The sequence below is a fragment of the Macaca fascicularis genome, chromosome 6 (assembly GCF_037993035.2).
Source record: "Macaca fascicularis isolate 582-1 chromosome 6, T2T-MFA8v1.1".
Classification (NCBI taxonomy): Eukaryota; Metazoa; Chordata; class Mammalia; order Primates; family Cercopithecidae; genus Macaca; species Macaca fascicularis.
Genome location: NC_088380.1, coordinates 99,789,171 through 99,814,210, shown reverse-complemented (window position 1 = coordinate 99,814,210; position 25,040 = coordinate 99,789,171). Strand labels below are relative to the sequence as shown.

The 25,040-nt window shown below is 45.1% G+C and overlaps 1 protein-coding gene across 4 annotated transcripts; it reads left to right on the top strand.

Annotated features, from left to right (window-relative positions):
• The first annotated feature begins 243 nt into the window (after positions 1 to 243).
• Positions 244 to 8,897, top strand: GLRX (glutaredoxin). 4 transcript variants are annotated; one of them, XM_005557411.4, is made up of 3 exons: positions 244 to 515; positions 6,230 to 6,349; positions 8,485 to 8,897. In XM_005557411.4, exons 1-2 carry the CDS (start codon positions 309 to 311, stop codon positions 6,341 to 6,343), a joined length of 321 nt encoding a protein of 106 aa, XP_005557468.1. In that variant the 5' UTR covers positions 244 to 308; the 3' UTR covers positions 6,344 to 6,349; positions 8,485 to 8,897. The 4 variants fall into 4 exon arrangements, with proteins under 4 accessions (XP_005557468.1, XP_005557469.1, XP_005557467.1 ...); XM_005557412.4 differs by having other exon boundaries at positions 8,067 to 8,897; XM_005557410.5 differs by having other exon boundaries at positions 7,919 to 8,897.
• Positions 8,898 to 25,040: the final 16,143 nt, after the last annotated feature.

Here is a 25,040-nt window from a genome sequence, read left to right as displayed (position 1 = left end):
TCTGATCATTGCCGATGGGCAGGCACTCCCCAAATGTCCAGGGACAACAAAGATACCCAGAGTGTCTTTCATAGCTACCAACGATTAAATAGCAAGTATTGCATTCCTAGGCATTGCTAACTAGTGAAGTATACCAGATGGAAATGTCTTTGAAGCTGTCCCTTTAAAACTCGAGCAAGCTACCAGGCAAACTCCGCCTCCAGGGAGGTTCCTTATTAAATAGGAGCCAACTGGCTGGGTCGGGGCTCAATACCCCAAGCAATACCTGCAACTGAGGATTCTTCCCGGGGAGACCGCAGCCCATCGGCATGGCTCAAGAGTTTGTGAACGGCAAAATCCAGCCTGGGAAGGTGGTTGTGTTCATCAAGCCCACCTGCCCATACTGCAGGAGGGCCCAAGAGATCCTCAGTCAATTGCCCATCAAACAAGGGCTTCTGGAATTTGTCGATATCACAGCCACCAACCACACTAACGAGATTCAAGATTATTTGCAACAGCTCACGGGAGCAAGAACGGTGAGTTTCATTTTAAACGGCTAGGGAAAGGCTCCCGGATTGCCTTTTCTTGTCAGAGCTGTGTCTTTCTTTAGGACAAGGCTGCGGCTCCGTCCTTCAAGGCGTCCAGAGGGCTGTGCGGGGCCGGGGGTGTGGGGGAGGGCGCCTTAGAGAGGATCTCGGTCACTTGAGTGAGCGGCGGCACTGCAGCCAAAGGTCCTCTCACAGCCGAAGAGGGAGTACAGCTGATGTCTGCTGTGCGACAGGGTAAGTGGGCCCAGCAGCTTGCCGGGGAGTCCCCGGGGAATTATCTAGAGTCTTTGTTTTAAGCACTGCCAAAATGACAGTTTTCAGCTGGCAGGGCTGGAGGTGGAAGCTGGGATGGAGGGCCGGGTGTGATGTGCTGGTTATTTAACATGAGAGTCATGTTCTTCATTCTCTTCTCTAGGCTTTCTTTTTCTAATTGGCTCCTTCTTCCTTATTTAATTCCTCTCACTGGAAAAATCTAATGTACCATTATCTGCCCCTTGTTCTAAATTAATTATGGATGTTTCCAGGCCCCACATTGTAGGGAATCATAGCCTGGAGTTCTTCTGGCCTGGCTCTTATAATGGCTGGCTGTGTGATCCTGGGCAAGTCACCACTCTTGTAGTCCTCAAAGATCCCAGCTGCAAGACCACATTAGGTGACCTCAAAGTCTCATTTGCTGTGAATAGGCTGTGGGACCCTCTAAAAATTGCTCTTCTCCATCTGAAAGACTTCCCTGTCTTTAGTATCCTTGGCTTTGCGTCCTGGGCTTCAGGAGGGATGCCAACCACATCACCTGTATCAGTTCTGCTGCGAGGTGGGATGAGAAATGTCCCACCAGTTCAGCTAAGTTCCCTTTTGGGATGCACATTCTACAGCACAGTGTTGGGCCAAGCACATATGCTATTTTAGTTTTAGTTTGACTTACAAGGTTGTTACTGGGTTCTGAGTGTAAAGCATTGGAGGTTGTTTCTCTCCTCTCTAATAAGAAGTCAGCATTTTGGTGCAGAGAGGGCTTAGTGTGTTACCCTACTGCTGTGTGCTGAGGTCCTGGAGTGTACACAATGACGACAGAGGCTATTGCTGCCTACTGGGACCACAGATGCATAGGATGCCCAGGCCCTGAGAGGTGTAAAGGGCAGTGCAAACACTACTACAGGCCCCACTGTGGCTGCCACCCTGAGGACCTTTCAGCCATTGGTTCCCAAACTTTGCTGCACATTAGGATCACCTAGAGAGCTTGTAAAACAATCCTTATGCCCAAATTATGCCCCTCAATAACTAAATCACAATGTCAGAGGTGGGAGCCAAGTATTAGTTTTTAGTTTTTTTTTTTTTTTTTTTTTTTTGAGACAGAGTTTCACTCATCACCCAGGCTGGAGTGCAATGGCGCAATCTTGGCTCACTGCAACCTCTGCCTCCTGGGTTCTCCTCCCTCAGCCTCCCAAGTAGCTGGGATTACAACCGCATGCCAGCACGCCCAGCTAATTTTTGTATTTTTAGTAGAGATGGGGTTTCACCATATTGGCCAGGCTGGTCTCGAACTCCTGACCTCAGGTGACACACCCACCTCAGCCTCCCAAAGTGTAAGCGTGAGCCACCACACCTGGCCAACAATTGCTTTTTCATTTCTTTGTAGAACAACAATATTTCTTGTAGTGATCTTTTAAGGTTTTTTTTTTTTTTTTTTTTTAAGAGACAGAGTCTTACTCTGTCACCCAGGCTGGAGTGCAGGGGTGCAATGATAGCTGACTGCAGCCTCGAACTCCTGGGCTGAAGTGACCCTCCCACCTCAGTCTCCCGTGGCTGGGACTACAGGCATGAGCCATCGTACCCAGCTAATTTTTTAAGGTTTTTGTACAGATGAGGGTCTTGTTATGTTGCCCAGGCTGGTCTTGAACTCCTGGCCTCCAGCTATCCTTCCACCTTGGCCTCCCAAACTGCTGGGATTACAGACATGATCCACCTCAACAAGCCTGTTTTTCATTTTTAGAAAAATGTTTTTCACAGATTCTTGAATTCTGAATGCATTCCTCCTAGGGGAAGAACAAATCTTTTAAAGCTGCTTGTTTGATCCCCAACAGGTAAGTGTTTGTATTCAAAGGCTCTGAAAGCTCCTGTGGGTTTTTTGCTTGTTTGTTTGTTTTTTTGAGACAGAGTCTTGCTCTGTCCCCCAGGCTGGAGTGCAGTGGCGAGATCTTGGCTCACTGCAAGCTCCGTGTCCGGGTTCACGCCATTCTCCTGCCTCAGCCTCCCGAGTAGCTGGGAATACAGGCACCCTCCACCACGCCCGGCTAATTTTTTGTATGTTTAGTAGAGATGGGGTTTCACTGTCTTAGCCAGGATAGTCTCGATCTCCTGACCTCGTGATCCATCTGCCTCAGCCTCCCAAAGTGCTGGGATTACAGGCGTGAGCCACCGCACCCGGCCTGAACCTGCGGTCTTCATTATTCTGTAAAGTATCTAGTAGGTAATCAGCAGGACATGATTATGGAAAGTTAGTGCCTTCAATCAAGCCATGTACTTAGTGAAACCTGTTTTTGTTTTGCTATAGTCACAGCTCCTAAATTAGTGCCTTCATTTATTTCTCCTGAAATGCACTTTTCTTTACATAGATCTGAGTTTCTGACCTATATCATTTCCCTTCTCTCTGAAGAACTTCTTTGGGCATTTCTTGCAAGGTGATTCCATTGGTAACACATTTCCTCAAGTTTTGTTTATTTTAGAAAGTATTTCTCCTTCACATTTGAATGATGATTTTACTGCATGCAACAAATACTTTTAAGCACCTACTATGTACCAGGCACTTTTATGGACAGTGGGGAAAAAAATCTGTCTTTTCTGCCATGAAAAAAAAAAACCTTCTGCCTTTGTTGAACCTATATTTTAGTGGGGGAGACAAACAAATACAATAATAAAACAGTATGTTGAGAGGTGGTAAGTGGCACGTGCTATGAGGAAAAGTAGAAAAGGTAGGGAAGCAGCAGCAGGGTCCAGTTTTAAATGGAGCCATTGGGTCTCACTGAGAAGGGAACATTCGAGCAGATATCTATAGAAGCTGAGGGAGATGGGCATACACAATTTACAGGCAGCGTGAATGCAAAGTTCCCAGGGTAGATGTTTGCGTGGCAGGTTTGTGGAACAGTAAGGAGGCTAGTATGGTTGCAGCACTGTGAGCCAGTAGGAGAGTTAGTGGAGGTGAGGTCTGAGACCTAATGGGAGCTTGGAAGAACTGTGACTGGTACTTGGTGTGAGATGAGATGCCCTTGGTGGGTGCTGAGCAGACAAGTCACTTGATCTGACTCCATTTTGAAAGGGCCACTCTGGGCCGGGCGTGGTGGCTCAAGCCTGTAATCCCAGCACTTCGGGAGGCCAACGCGGGCGGATCACAAGGGCAGGAGATCGAGACCATCCTGGCTAACACAGTGAAACCCCGTCTCTATAAAAATACAAAAAATTAGCTGGGTGTAGTGGCAGGCGCCTGTAGTCCCAGCTACTCAGGAGGTTGAGGCAGGAGAATGGTGTGAACCCAGGAGGCGGAGCTTGCAGTGAGCCGAGATCTCACCACTGCACTCCAGCCTGGGCGACAGAGCGAGACTCTGTCTCAAAAAAAAAAAAAAAAAAAGAAAGAAAGGGCCACTCTGGCAGCTGTGGGGAAAAGAGACAGTAGGGCAAGAGTGAAGGTTGAAGCTGGGAGACATTGGGAGCCGCTATAGCAGTTATTCGGGTGACAAATGAAGGTGGCTTGTACCAGGGAGGAAGCTGAGGAAGTGCTGAGAAATCGCTTTTGAGTAGTTGCATTTGTGTAACCCTAGCTAGTGTGCAGGAGACGCTGCCTGGCTGAGGCTGGGGGAACCTACTCCAGGAGAGTAAGAACCACAGGATTACCAAACTCATTTTGGGGTGGCAGTTCTTTCCTCTCCTTGACGGTAGTGGACTCTCAAGTTCCTCTAAGGAGGAGGCTGGGAAGGGACGGGAGGGGAGGGAGCACAGGCTGGTTCCTCTTCTTTGCTCAGCTTTGTCAACAGTACTTGCTTCGGTTTCACTGCCACAGCCCTCCATGCCATCCTGTACAGCCTGCCGTTCATCTCCCATTAGGGGTACCATTCACTGATACGATTTAAGGCAGTTTTGCAGTTGTCCAGACTAGAGGATGGGTATGAGGGTAAAGGAGCCTTTCGCTTCTTTGCCAGACACTGAGCGCAAAACTCCACGCTAGGGGCAGCCTGGTCACATTTCAGGGTCGTCTCAGGAGGCTGGGGGGCAGCTCCAGGGCTGTGGGTTTTCAAAGCCTCAGTTATCCTGTGAGAGCACAGGAAATAGCCATGGAAATGTGCAAGATTTGTTTTTAATTTTTAGACTTTATTTTTAATGCCTACCTTCACCCAGATCCCCTTTTTAATAAAAGTGCTGTAAGAACTTACCCACAATCATTAAGCCCCTTTTCTCATCTTTCTCACTTTTTGGACAATTTGCTCCAATTACTGTGCTTTCTGAGGAAAGCCCAAAGCTTTGAAAAATAGTCTCACTGCTTTCTGCCTCCACCTCTCCCTCCCCTCCAGTGCGTTCCTAGTACTCGGGGAAAGGCCCGCTGGCTCTGATGACATGGTCACCTCCATGGGGCTTGTTTCTTCACTGCCAGGCAGCCTTGGTGGAACACCCTTGGCCTGGAAATTCAGCCACGTTGAGGGTGTTTCCTCCTCCCTCGCGATTCTAAAAGCCCTCTGGAATTCTGTAATATGTCTGCTCCTAGCAGCAGGGAGGAAGCATGGAACTAGAGAGAAGCCTATTTAGCAGGTGTCATGACTGTGGCTTGGCATGGGTGACTCACCCACGTCCGGGGTGACTTAACCATCTTATGGTGGACCAGTGATTAAAGGAGACTCAAATACCACTACACCCCCGTGGTTGAGGACAGAGCTTGCCTGTGTTGTTTTGTTTTGTTTGTTTTGCTCTGTCATACAGGTGTAAGTGCAATGGCACCATCACAGCTTACTGCAGCCTCGACCTCCCAGGCCAAAGCAATCCTCCCACTTCAGCTTCCTGAGTAGCTGGGACTATAGGCATGCACCGCCATGCCTGGCTAATTTTTGTATTTTTTGTAGAGACGGGGGTCTCACTATGTTACCTAGGCTGGTCTTGAACTCGGGCTCAAGTGACCCTCCCACCTCAGCCTCACAAAAGTAGTAGGATTACAGTCAAGAGCCACTGTGCCTGGCCCTCACCTGTGTTTTAACAACACAGAGAGATGATTGTATTTAATAAACTGTGGACCTGAAAAATCAGAGACCTAATGCAAATACTTTTCCAGCTGTATTTAGAAATGAATTCCTTCCTTCCTGATTGTTGTGACCCAGTTTACAATCCCTGATGCAGAGAAAGTAGAGTTCAATCTAGGTGGTCTGACTGCAGCCAATTAGAATTCTCCTGAAACATGTTTCTGTAGAGTGAAATTTTAAAATCCCTTTGGCAAGTTGGACAAGCTCATGCATAGCACACTCAACTTGAAAACTCTTCTGGCTTAAAAACATTCTTGGGTTTATAATGTTACCCCTTATAACAGTAAGGAAGTCCTGTCCTATAAGCATATACGTGAGGAGGTTGTAAAGTGATTTTAAAAATTTGGAATCATGGGAAATATTTCATGGTGGGATATGTTCTTTCTAGTCTAGTAATGTAGTAATGTCCTGGGTTGTGTGCTTCTTTAGGTTCCTCGAGTCTTTATCGGTAAAGATTGTATAGGCGGATGCAGTGATCTAGTCTCTATGCAACAGAGTGGGGAACTGCTGACGCGGCTAAAGCAGATTGGAGCTCTGCAGTAACCACAGGTGAGTGGCAGGTGAGGTGCTAGGCCAGGAACATGGGACACCATGGAATTCTTCTGTCATGGTTTGTTATACTGTAGGACAGCATTCTGGCTGGGGAAAGATGATTTGGGGTAAGTTGAGGAATGGTGATATCAATTACTTAATGAATTTCACACTTTACAAAGAGATTGTGTCAATGGGAGAAATTCTTTCACTCCACCTTCATTTAACAAATATTTATTGAGCATGTGCCAGACGCATGAGAATATAATGATGCATAAAATGATAACCTGGAACTTATATTCCAGAGAGGTAGACCGATCAAAAACAAGCAAATCCTTAAATAGAATAGAATAATGTGATAGAATATGTCAGGGGGTGGGGAGAAAATTGAGCTAACATGGTAAGGAAGGGCCTTTCTCAGGAAGGGTGGAGCTGAGACCTGATTGACAAGGAGACTGCTAAGCAGAGATGAAGCGGAAGAGCTTTTCAGGCAGAGGGAATAGCAAGTACAAAGACTCTGAGGTGGCAACAGGTAAGGGATGTTCATGGAACAGAAAAAAACCAGGAATAGAGTAAATGAAGTGCAGTAAGAAGGAAGAATAGAGAGAAAGGTGAGCAGGGGCCAGAGTACCCAGGCCGTGGTAAACAATTTGGATTTATTCAAAATGCGATGTGAAACTGAGGTCATTTTGGCTTTACCTGTGTTCATTTGGCAGATCAACTCTAATTATTAATTGGCTTCCCAAAAGCCAAAACAAAGTTTTCTAAAATCAGTAACCTAAAGGAGATCTTTGGCTCTGTGGAAAACCACAGGGCAATGAACATTTTAGAAAGAAACCATGATGGTTTTGGAGTCTGAGCTCCTCCTTCCCCCAGTTCCCCAGCACAGCTAGCGCTAGCCAGCTCCCAAGCAGGCCAATTCAGAGACCTGTACACAGAGAGACGTAAGGGCTGCTTTAGTTGAGGGAGAAATGAATGGTTCTTTAACCAAAATGTTCTTGGAGGGGTATCTATTGCCTGCTAATTAATAACTCATCTCTTCGGCAATGAGTATACATAATTTGTGATAGTTACTCCACATAGCAACAGAAGGGGGAAAAAGATCTGAAAAAATACAACTGATTTCCCTGAAATGAAATAGTCAATGCTAGAAATCTTCTAATCGTAATTCTACAATATCATCACAGCAGGTGCACCCTATATCTGTCTGAGTTCACTTCCTAGCCTTACCACTGGTACTAAAAGCACTCAAATCCAATTAATGGTGGTACCAAATGTTTCCTATTCTGGGACATGTTTAGCAATTTAGGCTTAGATTAAGAATGGGAGAAGATGGGAAATGTCATTTCTCAAACTGCTTCTATTTTGGTGTGGGCATTAGAGTCCCCCATATTCAGAAAGTCTCCTTTCTTGCATTTGGCCTTTTCCTTCAGTGTTCTGTGCTGTCATTATTTTACTGGCAGCTGCATCTCAGGGCCATCTGCAACAGAGTGTGTTGAAATGGCAGGTGTAAGTGTTCTGGTAATGAGAGAAAGGAAGGATTTTGCCTTACAAGAAGATCCCATTCTTTCTTTCCTGGCAGAGCAGGCCCCCCATGCTGACATCTGTCCTCAAGAGCTGGATGGAATTGCAAATGATGACAGCACTTCCTGGTGGATGAATTTGGGGGCACAAACAGCTTTTTTCCTCTTTTGGCTCTGTATTTAAAAGTGAATCAACTTGCTCTTAACCACAGGGCCAAGAAGGTTGACGGGCCATCTTGGTTTTCTTCTGGATGCGCTCTTTGGTTTTCAGAAGACTGTGACAAGTTCTGGCCCAGGATTCCCTCACTGACCCTCAACTGTTCTCTTTGGCACACGTTTCTTACTGTTCTCCACGTGTCAGCATGTCTCTACCTCTAAGCCAGTGTTTTTCAACTATGTTTATCCAGACTCCTTCTCCACAATGATGAATCCATAGTTGGTTTTCTGCTACTGTCCATTAGCTGAAATCATTTTGCTGCTTGACTTTATGGAGTTTGTATTATGATATCAGTGGGTATTTTGAATGTGTTCTTTCAAACTACATGCATCTCTCCACTCAACCCCACCCCATCCCATCCCACCTTGAAAATCACTGCTCCGAACCAGTGTTCTCCACCTTGTCCTCCATAGATCTCATAGGAAATGTTCAACAATTCTGTGAAAGGTCACAGGACCCAATTGGAGAAATCATATGAAAAGCATAGTTGGTCTTGGCGTCACATGGATCAAAGGCACAAGTGCAGAGGCTGTGGTCATGCGGAACACTCTGTTATTTAAGATGGCTCTCCAGATAATCCTGAACACTGTGTATTTGTTTGATTTAGACTACCAGCAACGATTAAAGCACGAAATGTGAAACATCTGAGAAAACTTACAGCCCCCTACACCAAGAGTGTATCTATGAAAGAGCCCCCACACTTTGAAAACTTAAGAATCCCTTATGAAGTTTGCCTGTTCTAGAATTGTAAGATTGTTAATTTCCTTCTTCAGTCTCTAGTGACAACACTTAACTTCTTTTCTAATAAAAAAATACCTGTAGATGATTCAGTGATTTTTGTCCAATTTGTTTCCATGTTCTCGAGACATTAAGGAATGTTAGGCGAAATATACTAACTTAAAACTGTGTTTATGTTTGGCCATGCCAATATAAATAAAGACATGTGCTGCTGTCACTCATTGGGTACAAATGGTTGATATAATTTTGAAATTTCATATTGAAATAAATGCCAGCTCCAGCTTACTGAATAATGCTTAGGGTTTAATAACAGTCTTTTTTCATTTCATATTCGTTTTTGCCATTTCCCACTTAAGGCCCGGGTACTTCTCGCTTCTTTCTTTTGTGGGCCCTAACCACTCCCTTCAACCAGGATCACTACGGATGATTGTTCAGGTTACACACTGCACAATATGAATGCCGCCCCTCCCCTCCCCCGCCAGAGGTTACAGTGCCTGATCCGCTCTGGACCACTTCCCTGCACTTTCACACTTCTTTGTCCATGCTCATTGTGTTTCTTTCTCCTGAGATGCCTTTTCTTCTCCTTTGTTTTCCTTTGAAACTCCTCCTTGTTCAATGCCTGATTTAGACTGTTCCCCTCTCTTTTCTGTCTCCTCTCATGGCCTTTTGACTTAAAATCATCGTTTCCTCTTCTGGAATTCAAAAACACTGCATATAGATACCGTACGGCTGTTATCAGGCTACGCTGTAGTTAATCATCTGTATTGGTTTCTTGCCAAATTCAGAAGTACCCGAAGGCGACTGGGCACAGTGGCTCATGCCTGTAATCCCAGCACTTTGGGAGGCCCAGGCAGGTGGATCACGAGGTTGGGAGTTCGAGACCAGCCTAGCCAATATGGTGAAACCCCCATCTCTACTAAAAATACAAAAATTACCTGGGTGTGGTGGCACATGCCTGTAGTCACAGCCACTCGGGAGGCTGAGGCAGAAGAATTGCTAGAACCTGGGAGGTGGAGGTTGCAGTGAGCTGAGATCATGCCATTGCACTCCAGCCTGGGTAACAGAGCGAGACTCTGTCTCAAAAAAAAAAAAAAAAAAGTACCCAAAGGCAAGAACCTAGACTTAACTATGGAAACCCAGTTCCCAACATAGAAGAGCTATTTTATCAAAGCAATGTATGCATATGGTTTAAAAAGCCAATAGTACTAAAAGTCTTTTCTGCTCTAACTGCCTCAAACCCAGGTCCTGATAAAGTACCTTACAGGGCCGTGTGCCCCTCCCCAAGGGTATTCCCTCTCTCCATCCCTCCATAGAGGTAACCACTAGTTCATTTTTGTTGTAATCATTCTGATACTTTATAGTTTTACTCCTTATAATATCTCTAAGCAATACATTTTACTTTTGAAAAAGAGTAACACCGACCTAGCTATGGAAGAAAAAGGTGATATCACAATTAGACAAACAATCCCAAGAACAGGTAAACTGAACACTGACTGAGTTATAGACTGGCTTCAGCATCCCTTGCAAGTTTTCCAGAGCCTCTTCTGGGGAAGCAGAAGTGGTGCTGAGTGAGTCCCTGGAAACACAGCACGCCACGATCAGGGAGGCTATTGTGTGAACCAAGCGTGGAGTGTCCCCCAGAAATGTGATAATGGCAGAGGGCTGCTCTGCATTTTCTGCTTCTAAGCTCAGTATGTCCCTGCCCCCAGCTTTCAGGAGGAGCTCAAAGCACACCCACACCTCTTCAGCTGGCCAGCTGTGTAGCAGGGAGAACAGAAATGTCATCACCACCAGGCAAGCTAAGTACAGACAAAGATCTGCTTCAGGCCCATTTCAGCTTTCTGTCCTCAAGTTGAAAACTGTACAACTACAGAGAACCCTCAACATGGAAAATTACACTGCTCCAATCTGGACTGCTGCCCTCTGTCCTGAGGCAGACAGGGTTCTCTATCTGGGATCTCCCTTCACTGTCATTCTGGGGATTCCCTTTATCTCTCCTATGTTGGATCTCCTCTTTCCTTTGACCCACGTGTATGAGTCAGAATACATGCTAGGCTGCTATAACGAAGATATAATGCCTGATAGAAGCTTCTTTATCAAAAAAGTCCAGAGGCAGGCAGGTGGCATTTGCTCCAAGGGGTCATGACTGACCCAGGGGTCGTATGTACCACTTCTGCTCACATCCCATTGGCCAGAACTTAGTGTGATAGCCCCACCAGCTGCAGGGCAGGCTAGACAGAGGGGCCCCTGCCTGGGAAGCCTCTTGCCCAACTAAAACTCACTAAAACTTTACAAAAAGAAGGAGATCTATACAAGAAGAAGGGGAGAATGGCTATGGAAAGAAAATTAGCAAACTGCATCTTTCTCTTTTTTATTGTTTTTCCTCTGAGCCCCAATTTTCTTTCTCTTTTACATCTGAAAGCCTTCCTCAAATGTCTGGAGATGTGACTATCTGTAAAGAATGAGGCACTAAAAAACTGATTGGAAGACTTGTGTACATAGGTTAGGCTTGCCAACTGATAGCTTCACCATAGATGGAGTCTTTGTTCAAATCTCACCCTCTCAGCAAGGGCTCCCCCATCCCCCTATCTAACACTCTCCCTTCCACTTTCACTTAGCATTCCCTATCCCTCTTTATCAATTTATTTTTTTCTATAGCATTTATCTTTTTTTTTTTTTTTTTTTTTTTTTGAGATGTGGTCTTACTCTGTCATCCAGGCTGGAGTGCAGTGGCACGATCTTAGCTCACTGCAACCTCTGCCTCCTGGGCTCAAGCAATCCTCCGACGCTCAAGTGATTCTCCCACCTCAGCCTCCTGAGTAGATGGCACCACAGACACATGCCTCCATGGAAGCTCACCTAATTTTTTGTATTTTTGGTAGAGACAGGGTTTCATCTTATTGCCCAGGCTGATCTCGAACTCCTGAGCTCAAGTGATCCACCTGCCTTGGCCTCCCAAAGTGCTGAGATTACAGGTGTGAGGCCCCACACCCAGTCTATCTTTTAATATTTGGTATGATTTATTTAGTTTACTGTCTCTTCCCTACTAGAATATAAGTGCCTTGAAGTCAGGGATTGGTGTCTATTTACTGCTGTATCTGCAGCATCAAGACTGTTTGGCAGATAGTAGGCTCTTTCTTGAGTGAACAGATTAAAGAATAAATGAACAGGTGTGGATCTGGCTGTCTCATTGGGAGCTCCCCCAATTATTGGTTCCTGGACACCTTTTCTTTTGAGTCATTCAGTGTCTCCAGCTTCACAGCTGGGGGTTGCGCCTCATCGTCAGGGTTCTGGCTGCCAAGCAGGGAAAAGGGACTTGGCAGCTCCCTGGCCGGTGTGTGGACACCTCATGTAACCTCCCGTTTTCTGCCCTGCTCCTTGCTGAGTAGTTCTGTGTGATATGCAAGGATAGAAAGAATGATCTTTCAAAGAGTATGGAGAGACTGGCACTAGGGGCTGGCAAACAAAACAAAACAAAAACCAAAAATTACCAACCAAAAAATTCACAGCCAAAGCTCTACTCTTTCTGTTTACTGAAGAAAGTAAGTGATCCAATCTCCTGCGAATGTTGTTGATTTTAATAACCACCTTCTCTGCTTCCTCCAGCCTGGCTCTTTGGGCTGGACTCCAGACAGCCATTTCTTCCAATTCAAGGCTGTCCAAAGATGCCCCTTAAGGATGGAGAAAGAACTGGTAAATTCTTAAACCGATGGTAAATTCTTAAACTGGTGATAAATGGATCTATGTGGCCCAGACCACACTATTTATATCCCCCGTGACTATTGTTAGATCGTTATCTTGACATTTGGTTGCCAGAGAAAGCCATGCTCCCTAATTGACTATACCATAATATTGTAAAGAACTGGGCTCCTGAGATATTTTACTTAGAATTCCTTTCTTATATTAATAGGGGTCTTTTTTTTTTTTTTTTTTTTTTTTTTTTTTTTTTTTTTTGAAACGAGTCACTCTGTCGCCCAGGCTGGAGTGCAGTGGCGTGATCTTGGCTCACTACAACCTCCGCCTCCTGGGTTCAAGTGATTATCCTGCCTCAGCCTCCTGAGTAGCTGGAATTACAGATGCACACCACCACACCTGGCTATTTTGTATTTTTAGTAAAGACAGGATTTCACCATGTTGGCCAGGCTGGTCTCAAACTCCTGACCTCAAGAGATCCACCCACTCGGCCTCCCAAAGTGCTGGCATTATGGGCGTGAGCCACCACACCCGGCCTTAATAGGGGTCTTCTTCTTAAATACACCGAATGTTTGAAGGGGCAGAATTTAATCTTGCTCATTAGGGGAAGAGAATTCTGGTCTGGTCCCTTTAAGCACAAGTGATGTTTAAAATGGGTCTATATTTATGCACAAGTTTATACTTCCTGTCCCCAGGCGACTTTCCTGGTGAGCTGTGCGGAGCTGAAAGTGGGAGAGAGAGGGGTAACTAGGAGAGTTAATGACGGCACAGAACGTGAGAGCACAGAGGCAACCCGAGGCTCTGGGGTTTTTTTACCGGCTCTTCCTGCGCGCTCAACTCCTCCCTCCTAGTTGACTGGGCTCAAGCCTCTGGGGACCTGCAGCTGCGCTTTCTCAGAAGCAAGCAGAGATGCCTCCTTCCTATTCTCTTGTATGCCTTGTAAAACTTAAGACACTTCATATGTAAAATTACAGCTGTTTATGGGGTGGAGATTTTGCACTTCCTCCCATTATTAAGTCATCCTTGAGAACTGAGTGTGGATGATCTTTAACACAGTCTGCCCAGGGTTCTAGCCAGATGTGTTAAATGGGGACCAAAGGACCCACTCTGGGAATGGAGGACCAGCAACTCCTGGGAAGACAGAATTAAAGAGCACAGCTGGAACCTGTGGCCATGGGGGCTGTCCCCTGACATCTAGAATGCAACCCTTGTGTAGAGCTGACTCTGGGTGCCTTTATCCAGCCCCCTGCATAGAAGATCTCCTTTAGCCTCACCAAAGCAGTCACTGTACAATTAAAAAATGCAGGGGGCGGCAGGGACGGCTGCCCCCAGAAAGGGAACAGTGTGGGCATCTCCAGACAGGTAAACCACAGGAAAACCAAGGAGCCCTAGGTCTCCTCCCCATCCAGGAAGCCTTTAGCTGGCAGCACAAGGGAGGGGCGGCCACACCTTAGGTTATTTTTGAGTCAGTTTCCCCACCCCTGTGTGAAGGTGTGGTCCAATGGCAGATAGACTGTCCTTAATCTAACCAGAGGACTCCTCCTCCTCCAAGTGAGAAAAGGAGCAAAGGATGCAAAGTGCTCCTTCAACACTCCCTGAGCTGGAAGGAGAAGAAAAATCCCTCCTCCTTTATAGGAATTTGATAAGTGAGGGATAAGTGATCCCCACTAAGGAGCATGAGCTCTGCCTGCCTCGGCCTTCCAAAGTGTTGGAATTACAGGCATGAGCCACCATGCCTGGCCCTTTTCCAATATTTCAATAAAGGTGAACAGCTGATTTACCCAGTTAGAAGTTTTTCCTGGTTTATTTTCTGTATGGCGGAAGCAGCAAGGAATACAATATAAACTCAGTTCAAGGATAACTGCCATGTACATATAATTATCTATTCAAAATATTTAATTTACTTTAAAAAAAAAAATCCCAGCATTCATAGTAGCTTTTGACCAATTCTGCTTTCTCAGTTGATGGCAAAACTCACCAGTATATATGGAGAGGCTGTGGTCTGCCCCATCTTTTACTATAGCAAAAAAAAAAAGGGGGGGTCTACAAGCTTGGAAATGTTGAAAATTACTGCTCTGAACCAAAGAGGTGGTTGACACTGGTAGTTTGGAAATTTCCTACTTACAGAGAATCTAGCAAATTGCTGCCATGTGAGGGTAGTACCAAATAATGGTCTACTCTTACCAAGGTCAGGGTATGAGGAATCTTCAGCAGTGTCTCCCAGGCATTCAAAGAGGCTGTATACAGCACTTTGGGAGGCCAAGGCAGGTGTATCGCTTGAGGTCGCTTTACGTCAGGAATTCAAGACCAGCCTGGCTAACATGGTGAAGACCCATCTCTACTAAAAATACGAAAATTAGCTGGCATGGTGGCACATGCCTGTAATCCCAGCTACTTGAGCTCAGAGTCTCCAGAGCAGCTGTCTCAGAACACTGGTTCCATGGCACATCAGCAAATGTTACATGAAAAAATGGGTTCCATGAGTTTGGAAATGCTGGGCTATACAGTGCTGGCCTGCAGGACTTGTGCCCATTTTGAGAGCCTATGCCTTTTATCTGATAAACTTTAAAAACAGATACTCTTAGCCTCATTAAACCCCACAAGCATATAAAATATTTACCTCTTTCCCTTTGCTGAGATATAGGAAAGGGCAACAGAGGATGGATGGAAAACAGCCTCCCTGAGAGGCACCTCCAGCTTAGAGGGATGATGAGAGGATGAGTCATGTGGAGTAATACAGCAGGTGAGCTCAGTCAGGGCTCCTAATCCAGTCTTACCCTTGAGACACTCCGGAAGTACTGTGGAATTAGTATCTGCAACATGTTAGATGTTTCAGCTGGGCACGGTGGCTCATGCCTGTAATCCCAGCACTTTGGGAGGCCGAGACGGGTGGATCACTTGAGGTCAGGAGTTCTAGACTATGCTGATCGACATGGTGAGACCCTGTCTCTACTAAAAATACAAAAATTAGGCCAAATGCGGTGGCTCACGCCTGTAATCCCAGCACTTTGGGAGGCCGATGTGGGTGGACCACCTAAGGTCAGGAGTTCGAAACCAGCCTGGCCAATATGGGGAAACCCCATCTCTACTAAAAATACAAAAATTAGCTGGGTGTGGTCGTGGGCACCTGTAATCCCAGCTATTCAGGAGGCAGAGGCAGGGGAATCACTTGAACCCAGGAGGTGTAGGTTGCAGTGAGCCGAGATCGCGTCATTGCACTCCAGCCTGGGTAACAGAGTGAGACTCCATCTCAAAAAAAAAAAAAAAAAAAAAAAAGCCGGGCATGGTGGTGTGCACCTGTACTCCCAGCTCCTCGGGAGGCTGAGGCAGGAGAATCGCTTGAACCTGGGAGGTGGAGGTTGCAGTGAGCGAAAGCAGAGATTGTGCCACTGTACTCCAGCCTGGCTGGCAGAGTAAGACTTCATTTTAGACAAAAAAAAAAAAAAAAAAGGAAGAAAGAAAGAAGTAGATGTTTCATTTGTCCAGGACATTAGCGGCAGAGCAAGGGGGTAGCACTGGCAAGACCCCAAGCTTGGTAAATTTACTTAGCAGACATTCACACAGGCTTGTGAAGACAGACGGGCTGGAAACTTGACCTTGGGACTTGCCAGAGCCTTTAATATGTTACATGCATTGTGAATTTCCAAAGTAGTAACTAAGTACCCATTATATTTCAAAGTTTTTACCTGCCCTTTTTTCAAGAAGCACCTCTCTCAGAATTCATTTTATGGGTCACAAGCACTGGAAATGCTAATATTTTGCCCTTTCACTTCTCTTCCCTTTGCTGCTCTCACTTGCTTTTCCACAGTTAACACCATTTCATGCAAGGAATGCTCTTATGGTCTGAATGCTTCTGCCCCTCCTAAATTCATATGTTGAAATCCTAACCCCTAAGGTGATGGTATTAGGAAGTGGGACCTTGTGGGAGGTGATTAGGTCATAATGGTGGAGCCCTCATGAATGGGATTAGTGCCCTTTTAAAGAGGACTCAGAGGGCTAGCTTGTCCTTTCCACCATGTGAGGACACAGTGAGAAGGCACCATCTACAAGCCAGGAAATGTGTTCTCTTCAGACACTGAAGCAGCCAGGAGCTTGGTCTTGGACTTCCCAGCCTTCAGGACTATGAGAAATATATTTCTGTTGTATATAAGCTACCCAGTCTATGGTATTTTGTTATAGCAGCTCTGACAGCCTGAGACAGATGCTGAATGGGTGCATCATGTCAATGTTTGGCATTTCTTCTATGTCAGCATTCTGTAACTTATTTACACTTTCAGCTGATAATCTGGCATAATTCCCAAGTTTCTTAATAATGACACAGAGTCCATCAAAGTCTTCATCTCCTGGTTCAATTCAAGCATCATTATAGACCAAAGTCTGTGCCAAGAGCTGTTAGAGCTGATTTATCAATACAGTCCTAAGCATCAACAAGTGTATAAAAGGCATCGTTAAGACTGAACTCTCCTGGAAAACCATAAATTCTAGGACTCTGTTAACTGCAGCAAGCAGTTAGCAAAAGCAAACACATAAAGGTGCACTTGCTCTTCATGGATTGTAGAATTCTATGGTCACAAGGCTGTATTGTGGGTGTCACGGTGGGTAATTAAATTCAGAAGAAGATGACAAGAAGGTGTGAGAAGCATTTGCCCAGAAACAAAATTTTTCCATTTTTATCCAGTTTTGCTGGCCTTGCTTTGAACATGTCACTGGTCTACAGTGGTTACAGAACCAGTCAGAACACATTTTTCTAGCTACCTATACTTTTCTTCCTCCCTTCCTTCTCTCCTGCCCTCCCTTCCTCCTTCCTCCTTTCTTTTCTCTCTTCTCTCTTTCTTCCTTTTTCTACAACTTTATTGAAGTATATTTTCTTTAATGAGAAAATGTTTAAGTTGCTCAGCTCCTAACAGGAACTGGCCCCAGAATCTAAAATTCCTGCTCCTTTCACGGATCAGAAGCCACGTGGACTGAATTCAAATCCTGGTTAGGCGATTTCCCAACTGTGTGACTATAGGTTAGCAAATCTCTCCAGTTTGGCTTCTTATTATAAGAATTAAGGATAATGGGCCGGGCGCGGTGGCTCAAGCCTGTAATCCCAGCACTTTGGGAGGCCGAGGCGGGCGGATCACGAGGTCAGGAGATCGAGACCATCCTGGCTAACACGGTGAAACCCCGTCTCTACTAAAAATACAAAAAACTAGCCGGGCGCGGTGGCAGGCGCCTGTAGTCCCAGCTACTCGGGAGGCTGAGGCAGGAGAATGGCGTAAACCCGGGAGGCGGAGCTTGCAGTGAGCTGAGATCCGGCCACTGCACTCCAGCCTGGGTGACAGAGCAAGACTCCGTCTCAAAAAAAAAAAAAAAAAAAAAAAAAAAAGAATTAAGGATAATGAACATTAAATTAACTAATTAAATTAAAATGAAAGGTGATTCACAGAGAAACCTCACTGTCTGGCTTCCCCGCGGCTGAATGAGCCCTGCAAGCAGCTCTCCATTCTCCCCAAACACTTCCTACCAAGCATGCTGTTTTTTCCTATTATCCGTTTTGGGTTAAGTCAAATATTAACCACAAGGTTGGTGTGTTAACAAGTCACAACATTTGAAGAATCCTAATCAGGTCAGACTTTGGAATAGTTTCCTCAGAGGTGGGTGGGAAGGAAAGTGGGGAGGGAGGATGACCTTAATAACTCCTTGACCTTGGAGTCAGCCTTGCAAGTCAACTAAAAGAATGTGTCTCCCAGCAACATGCCCAGCCTCCCTCACATTGCCCAAAGACAGCAATGCAACAGCATCCTCAAAGGAGGACATTGACGTCCATGTTTGCTGGATTATTGTACATTTTTCTTAGAATGCTTATGGAGGCTGTTTGCTAGTCGGTGAAGTATGCGAGCTTTGGAGTCAGGTCCCAGTTCTTCCCAGCTCTGCGACTTATTAACCACATGGCCTTAGGCGGTGACTCACTGTGCTCATTTTAGAATAGAGATACTGACAGCCCCTGGCCACTGGATTGCTGGGACAATAAAATGACAGAGATAATGAGAGTGGTTATACTTGCAGAGTGCTAACTCTGTGCAAGGCACTGGTTTCAGCACTTAATGTGTATGACCTCATTTACTCCTCCCAGTGACACTATGGGGTTAGTAGTCCATTAGCTGCATGTTACAATGAGCAGCTAAAGTCCAGAGAGAGGTCACTTTACCTGTCTGAGGTCACACAGTAAGGGTTGGAGCTGGGATGTGAATTTGCCCGCGCAGTCTGGCTTCATCACATGCTCAGCCACCCCACCAGACCACTTTCCTGTGCCATATCAGCTCTTCTGAAGGAAATCATGTACGCAGAATGTCTGGCCCTCAGTAAGAGCACAATAAATGGTGATATTGAAATAACTAATACTTCCATTTCCTCAGGCCTCACCAGCTTATGGAATTCATGCAAACACCTCTTGCCTGCTCCAAAACCAGGCCCCATTGTCTCCTGAAGTTATTCTTGGGGTGCCTCCCATTGACCTCCTGTCCTTCCACACTTGCCCCTCCCTGAGGTCCTGCCTGTGAAGTCCCTTGAGGTGGCGTCTCACCCTTCCACTGATGTTGGTGTCCCCTATGCCTCTCCCCTGAGCCCTCTGGCCAAGTTCCCTGGGCCCCAAGCACAAATGGGTATCTGGACCGAAACAGTCAATACCATCCACTTGGAGACCAGTGACATTGTGTTCCCTGCTGTGTTCTGTTACATTCAACAGACATTTCCTAAGCAACTATTACATTTTGGAGAAAGTGTTAGAAGACACACAAAAAGTAAGAGCTAATGGTAGCCCATCTTCCTTGGATGTCTGAGCAAATGACATTTGTGAACAACAAATAAAGAAAAAAGTAAGTTACAAGCAACAAATATGTTTACAAGGACACCCTCTAGCAGCGTAGGGCCACTCAATGCCTACTAAGGTGCTATACAAAATCAGTCTTTCTTATCACATTCATTAAAAGTCATGAGGGTCAGGCTGGGAGCTGTGGCTCATACCTGTAATCCTAGCACTTTGGGAGGCCAAGGCAGGTGGATCATTTGAGGCCAGGAGTTCGAGACCAGGCTGGCCAACATGGTGAAACCCTGTCTCTACTAAAAATACAAAAATTAGCAGAGTGTGATGGCGAGTGCCTGTAACCCCAGCTACTTGGGAGGTTGAGGCAAAAGAATCACTTGAACCCGGGAGGCAGAGGCTGAAGTGAATGGAGATCACCTGGGCAATGGAATGAGACTCCGTCTCAAAACAAAAAAAAATTGTGAGGGTTGTAAAAGAGAAGGTTTTGTTATTGTTGTTGTTGGTGATGGTGATGTACAGCTTAGAAAAATGCCCAGGCATACTTAATAGCACCTGTTAGCTTTTGTGCATAATCTTTATATCTGAGTTCTTGCTAAGGAATTTTCTTAACTTTTGCTTTCTGTCTAGTCAAAGAAAGCATTTTAACCTCGCCTGGGCACTGCAGCATTGCAAGCAGGGTTCTAGCAGGTGGCCTCTCAGGGATTTTGGTATGTAGTTACTTTAAACTAGAACGGCTTTATTGCCTCAGAGGCCATCCATTCCTCAGAGGAAGTCACTAAATTTAGAAAACCAACCCTAGTCCTCTTCCAACCAATGGGACAGAAGTCCCCAGAACAATGGTGTGTTCAGTGACTCAGGCTGGACAATGGGGAGAGAATTAGACAAGAGATTTTGAGGAAAATGAAAATTGCCTACATAAATTTTAATTTTATGGAAACTGAAACTGAGGATGTTGCATTTTTCCTCAGCCTTAAATTTATGAAAAGTAAAGGCAAAAGCAAGATGCTTCCACTTGGGAGGAGGAAGGAAAAAGCACCCTCCCGTTCCAAGCCAGCCTGCCTGAGGATAGCGGTTACTCAGTAACTCTCTTTAGAACTTGCTTAGCCAAATTTGGTGTTGCAAGGCTCTTAGGCTTAAAAAGATTATTTATTTATGATTGTGCTCCAATATTTCTTCTCATTCTTACAAGGCGGCTGAATATTTTTTAAAAATCAGAAATTAACAAAAAGGTAGACAACTCAGGTAAAAAAATATATATTCTGAGACAGTAGAAAATTCTATCATTGTAAACAAAAAATATTGAGGGACTCAAATTTTATGTTTAAAATGCTTTAAAAATTCATATAAGACTGTTGCTACGTTTTTTCAGAATTTAATTTTACATTAACTCTGATACGGCTCTGATGGCTGGAGGAACACCAGGGTTCTTGGCCTCGAGCCAATAGGAGTAATGATATGAACACACGTGGAGTGATTTTAAGGATCAAAAGTTTAATAGGCAAGAAACAAGGAAGGAAGAAGAAAGTACCTCCCCAGGACAGAGACAGAGGGAGGGGGATTCGAACAAAGAGAAAACCCTGTGTGCACCAAAAAGTGGCTGCTTATATTCGGATGCTGGAGGAGGTGGTGTCTGGTTTGCATAGGGCCCAGGGGATTGGTTTGACCAGGTGTGTCATTCACCTAGCCGGCAAAAAGCCTGGCCCTCCCACCTTAGCCCTTTGGTATGCAAATACGGGTCACCATGATGTTCTGAACCCATGGTGTTATCTGGAGGTGGCCATGACATTTGGTATACCTGGTGACAAGGAAAAGATGGTGGGAATCACCATATTGAGTGAACCCAGTTTTTATGGGCCTGTATTGGCATATCAAAGCTTGCTGGCCTGGCCGTTCAAGCCACCCTTTCTGTTAGGAAAGAGATGGTTCAGGGATTCTTATTACAGGAAAAATTCCACCAAAAACCTTACTATCTGCCTACAAATTATTTCTTAATAACTTCTGTATCAACTCCATACGAATTCACAGTCCTGGGTCTTTGATTGGTCCAAAGGGTCCAGGACACAGTGCTCAGTATAAGCCCAGAGAAACCCTGAGCAGGAGAGATTATAAGGTCAACAAAATGTGAAAGGAGGGCACAGGTCTGAATGTGTGATCCTGAGAAGGTCTAGATCAGCTCCCAGCTCCCACCCACCCTCCCACAAAGAGAGATCATTTTTGGGAGGCAGTAGCCGCTAGGCTACCCTATGCCTCAGGGAAAAGTCTGGTCTTTCGGTCAAATGTTTGTGAAACATAATTAGAAAAATGGGGGTTGAGTGATGGAACTGGAAAAACTATCAAGGAGAAAGGAGGAGCCTGGTCCTAGAGGTCAAAGGTCACACTGGTGGTGGAAGGGCAAGGGAAGCTCCTGTGGGCTGGGGCAGAGTGGAGGAGAAGGAACGGCCCTCAAGGAGCTGGTGCTGCTCCAGATCTGAAAACTGGAATTGTCTTATGGGTTCTCAAAGCATGGTCTGTGGACCAGTGACATATAAGCATCACCTGGGAACTTCTTATAAATGCAAATTCTCAGGTCCCACCCCAGATGGACAAAATCAGAACTCTGCGACTGAGGCCCAGCATTGTTTCTGGGTTTTTAAATTGTATTTTAATTTAATTTTTATTTATTTTTTGAGACAGGGTTTCGCTCTTACCCAGGCTGGAGTGCAATGGAACGATCTCAGCTCACTGCAACCTCTGCCTCCTGGGTTTAAGTGATTCTTCTGCCTCAGCCTCTCGAGTAGCTGGGATTACAGGCATGCGCCACCACACGTGGCTAATTTTGCATTTTTTGTAGAGACGGGGTTTCTTCATGTTGGTCAGACTGGTCTTGAACTCCTGACCTCAAGTGATCTGCCAGCCTCGACTTCCCAAAGTGCTGGGATTACAGGCTTGAGCCAGCTGTGCCCAGGCTTAATTTTATTTTTTAGGAGACAAGCTATCGCTGTGTTCCTCAGGCTGTACTCCAACTCCTAGGCTCAAGCAATCCTTCACCTCAGCCTACAAAGTAACTGGGCCTACAGGCACATTCCACCACACCCAGCCCGTTTTAATTAGCCCTTCAGGGGATTCTGATGACTGCCACAGTTTGACAACAACTTGTTTAACAAAATGCTGTGTTTCAGGTATTAAGACCTCACAAAACAATTCATTAAACCAGCTGTTTACTGGACTGACTGAGCTGCTGTAACAAATTATTCCAAACACAGTGGCTTAAAACAATATGGGGGGGCCAGGCGCAGTGGCTCAAGCCTGTAATCCCAGCACTTCGGGAGGCCGAGACGGGCGGATCACGAGGTCAGGAGATCGAGACCATCCTGGCTAACACGGTGAAACCCCGTCTCTACTAAAAAATACAAAAAAAAAAAAACAAAAAAAACCAACTACCCGGGCAAGGTGGCGGGCACCTGTAGTCCCAGCTACTCGGGAGGCTGAGGCAGGAGAATGGCGTAAACCCGGGAGGCGGAGCTTGCAGTGAGCTGAGATCCAGCCATTGCACTCCTATCCCGGTGACAGGGTGAGACTCCGTCTCAAAAAAAAAAAAAAAAAAAAAAAAAGGACTTATTCTCTTTATAGCTTTGGAGGTCAGAAGTCCAAAATCAAAATGACTGAAGTCCAGGTCTCAGCAAGGTTGGTTCCTTCTGGGGGCACTGAGGAAAGACTCCATCCCCTTGGCATTTCCAGCTTCTATAACCCATCTTTATTCCTTGGCTCAGGGCCCCTGAGGGCAAAGGGCAGCCACTTCAAATCTCTTGCCATCAACACTGCCTTCTCCTCTAATGCTCATTCTACTGCCACCCTCCTATAAAGGCCCTCATGATTACAATGAACCCTCTCGGAACAATCTCTGTATCTCAAGATCCTTAACTTAATCAAATCAGCAAAATCCCTTTTGCCATGAAAGGCAACCTATTCATAGGTTCTGGGGATTAGGAATATGGACATTTTGTAGGAGGCTATAGTTTCCTACAGGGAGGAAGAGGAGAAATATGCACTTTTGTTTGCTTGTATTCATATAAATAAACAGTTTTCATGCACAAGACACTAATAAATCTGAGTACCTGTGAAGGATGCAGGGCACGAGGGGAAGGAATGGGAGCTAGCACTTTCTTCTCAAAGTTGACTTTTTATATTATTTTGAGCTTTGAGCCAGGCAAATATATTACCTTTTACACAACGTTAACCATCAAAAAATAAAGAGAATCAGACCCCATTTAGTAATTTCTGAGTGTTGAACCATTCAGTTTGAACATGACATATCAGAGATCAAACCACTGGGACCTTTGGAGTCCTAGAGGTTACAAGTATTGAAAGCAAAAGCATTTTAGTGGTGATGTAGGTAGTAGGGGAAGAAACAGAATCTTGCTTGGGCATGAACAAAACAGGATAGGCACTAAGTCAAAGATGAGGGACTGGGCTTGACCTTCAAGGCAAGTTAATGTTTTGGATTTTGTTCATATGTTTTTAAGTTAAAAAGTTCTTCAGATCTTTCAAGTGCCCAACAAAGGAAGAGGGGTTGAGATCCCCATTCCTTTCTCCTTAATTAAAAAATAATAATATATCCTGTCCATTAAATGAAACTGCCTTTGCAAAAATTATAGTAGTCAGGGAAGTTTAACATAACTGATTCCATCTTGCTTCTAACAGGCTAAAGTGCTTTTGCTCATTCTTGTGTGGAAATCATAACAGTCCTTTCCCTCCTTGAACTGATCTCCTTGTTCAAAAATTGAAACTGTATTTGTAAATACCAACACGAGGTCACAAGGTTAGAATTATGATAGGGGCCTGAACTTTGCTAAAGAATAGGCATGGGTGAACAATAAACATCCATTGTTTGCTTAACTTGCTTTTCTGTAAGTTGCTTACTGCCCCCGAGTTATACAACCGAAGGCTGCAAAATTTGTAATTTCCCCAACTACTCCTACGGATAATATCACTATTTTGAAACCTAGAGAACTGGTTTTTCAGGTATTTTTCAGATTTAGCATTTTGGTAAACCAAGAGATACCACCTGGTCCTGAGACTCCCTCCTCAGAACTGACTCAGATGCATGAAGGCAGTTTAGACACACACCCCTGTAATTCCATCCCCAGCCAATCAATTATTTCAGTTCCCCAGCTCCCTACCCACCAAAGTACCCTTGAAAACCCTAGTAGCTGAATTGTTAGGGAGGTGGATTAAGAAAAGTCTCCCATTCTCCTCACCTGGCTGGCCCTGCAAGTGTTGTTTCTTTGCTACAACACTTGCTGCTCTCAAAGCATTGGTTTTTTGGGAGGCAGCAGGCAGGAAGAACTCGTCAAGCTGTGACATAAATTGCATGCTATTTTCTTAAATAATTATAAATAAGAGAGCTCTTTGCTCTGAACATGTGAGAGAATGCCAGACACTTTTATGCTAATGCTGATCATTAGTTTACTGTTGAACATTAAGCTATAACAGTAGAGGACAACTGAGATTTTGAGACACAGCCTGCCTCAGGACCTGGAAAATTAAGTACATGCAGTTGAAGGAACATCTGCATACAGTCAAACACTGTGTATAGCACCAAGAGCATTTCCAACTTTGTTATGCCCAACAAAAACTCTTCTGTCTCCCCATCTCATCTTACTGCCCAAACTCCAGTGAAGACTCCCAGGCAAAGACGTCTCCAAGGACTATTTTGTTCATGTTCTGCATCTCCTCAGTGGTCCATCACTT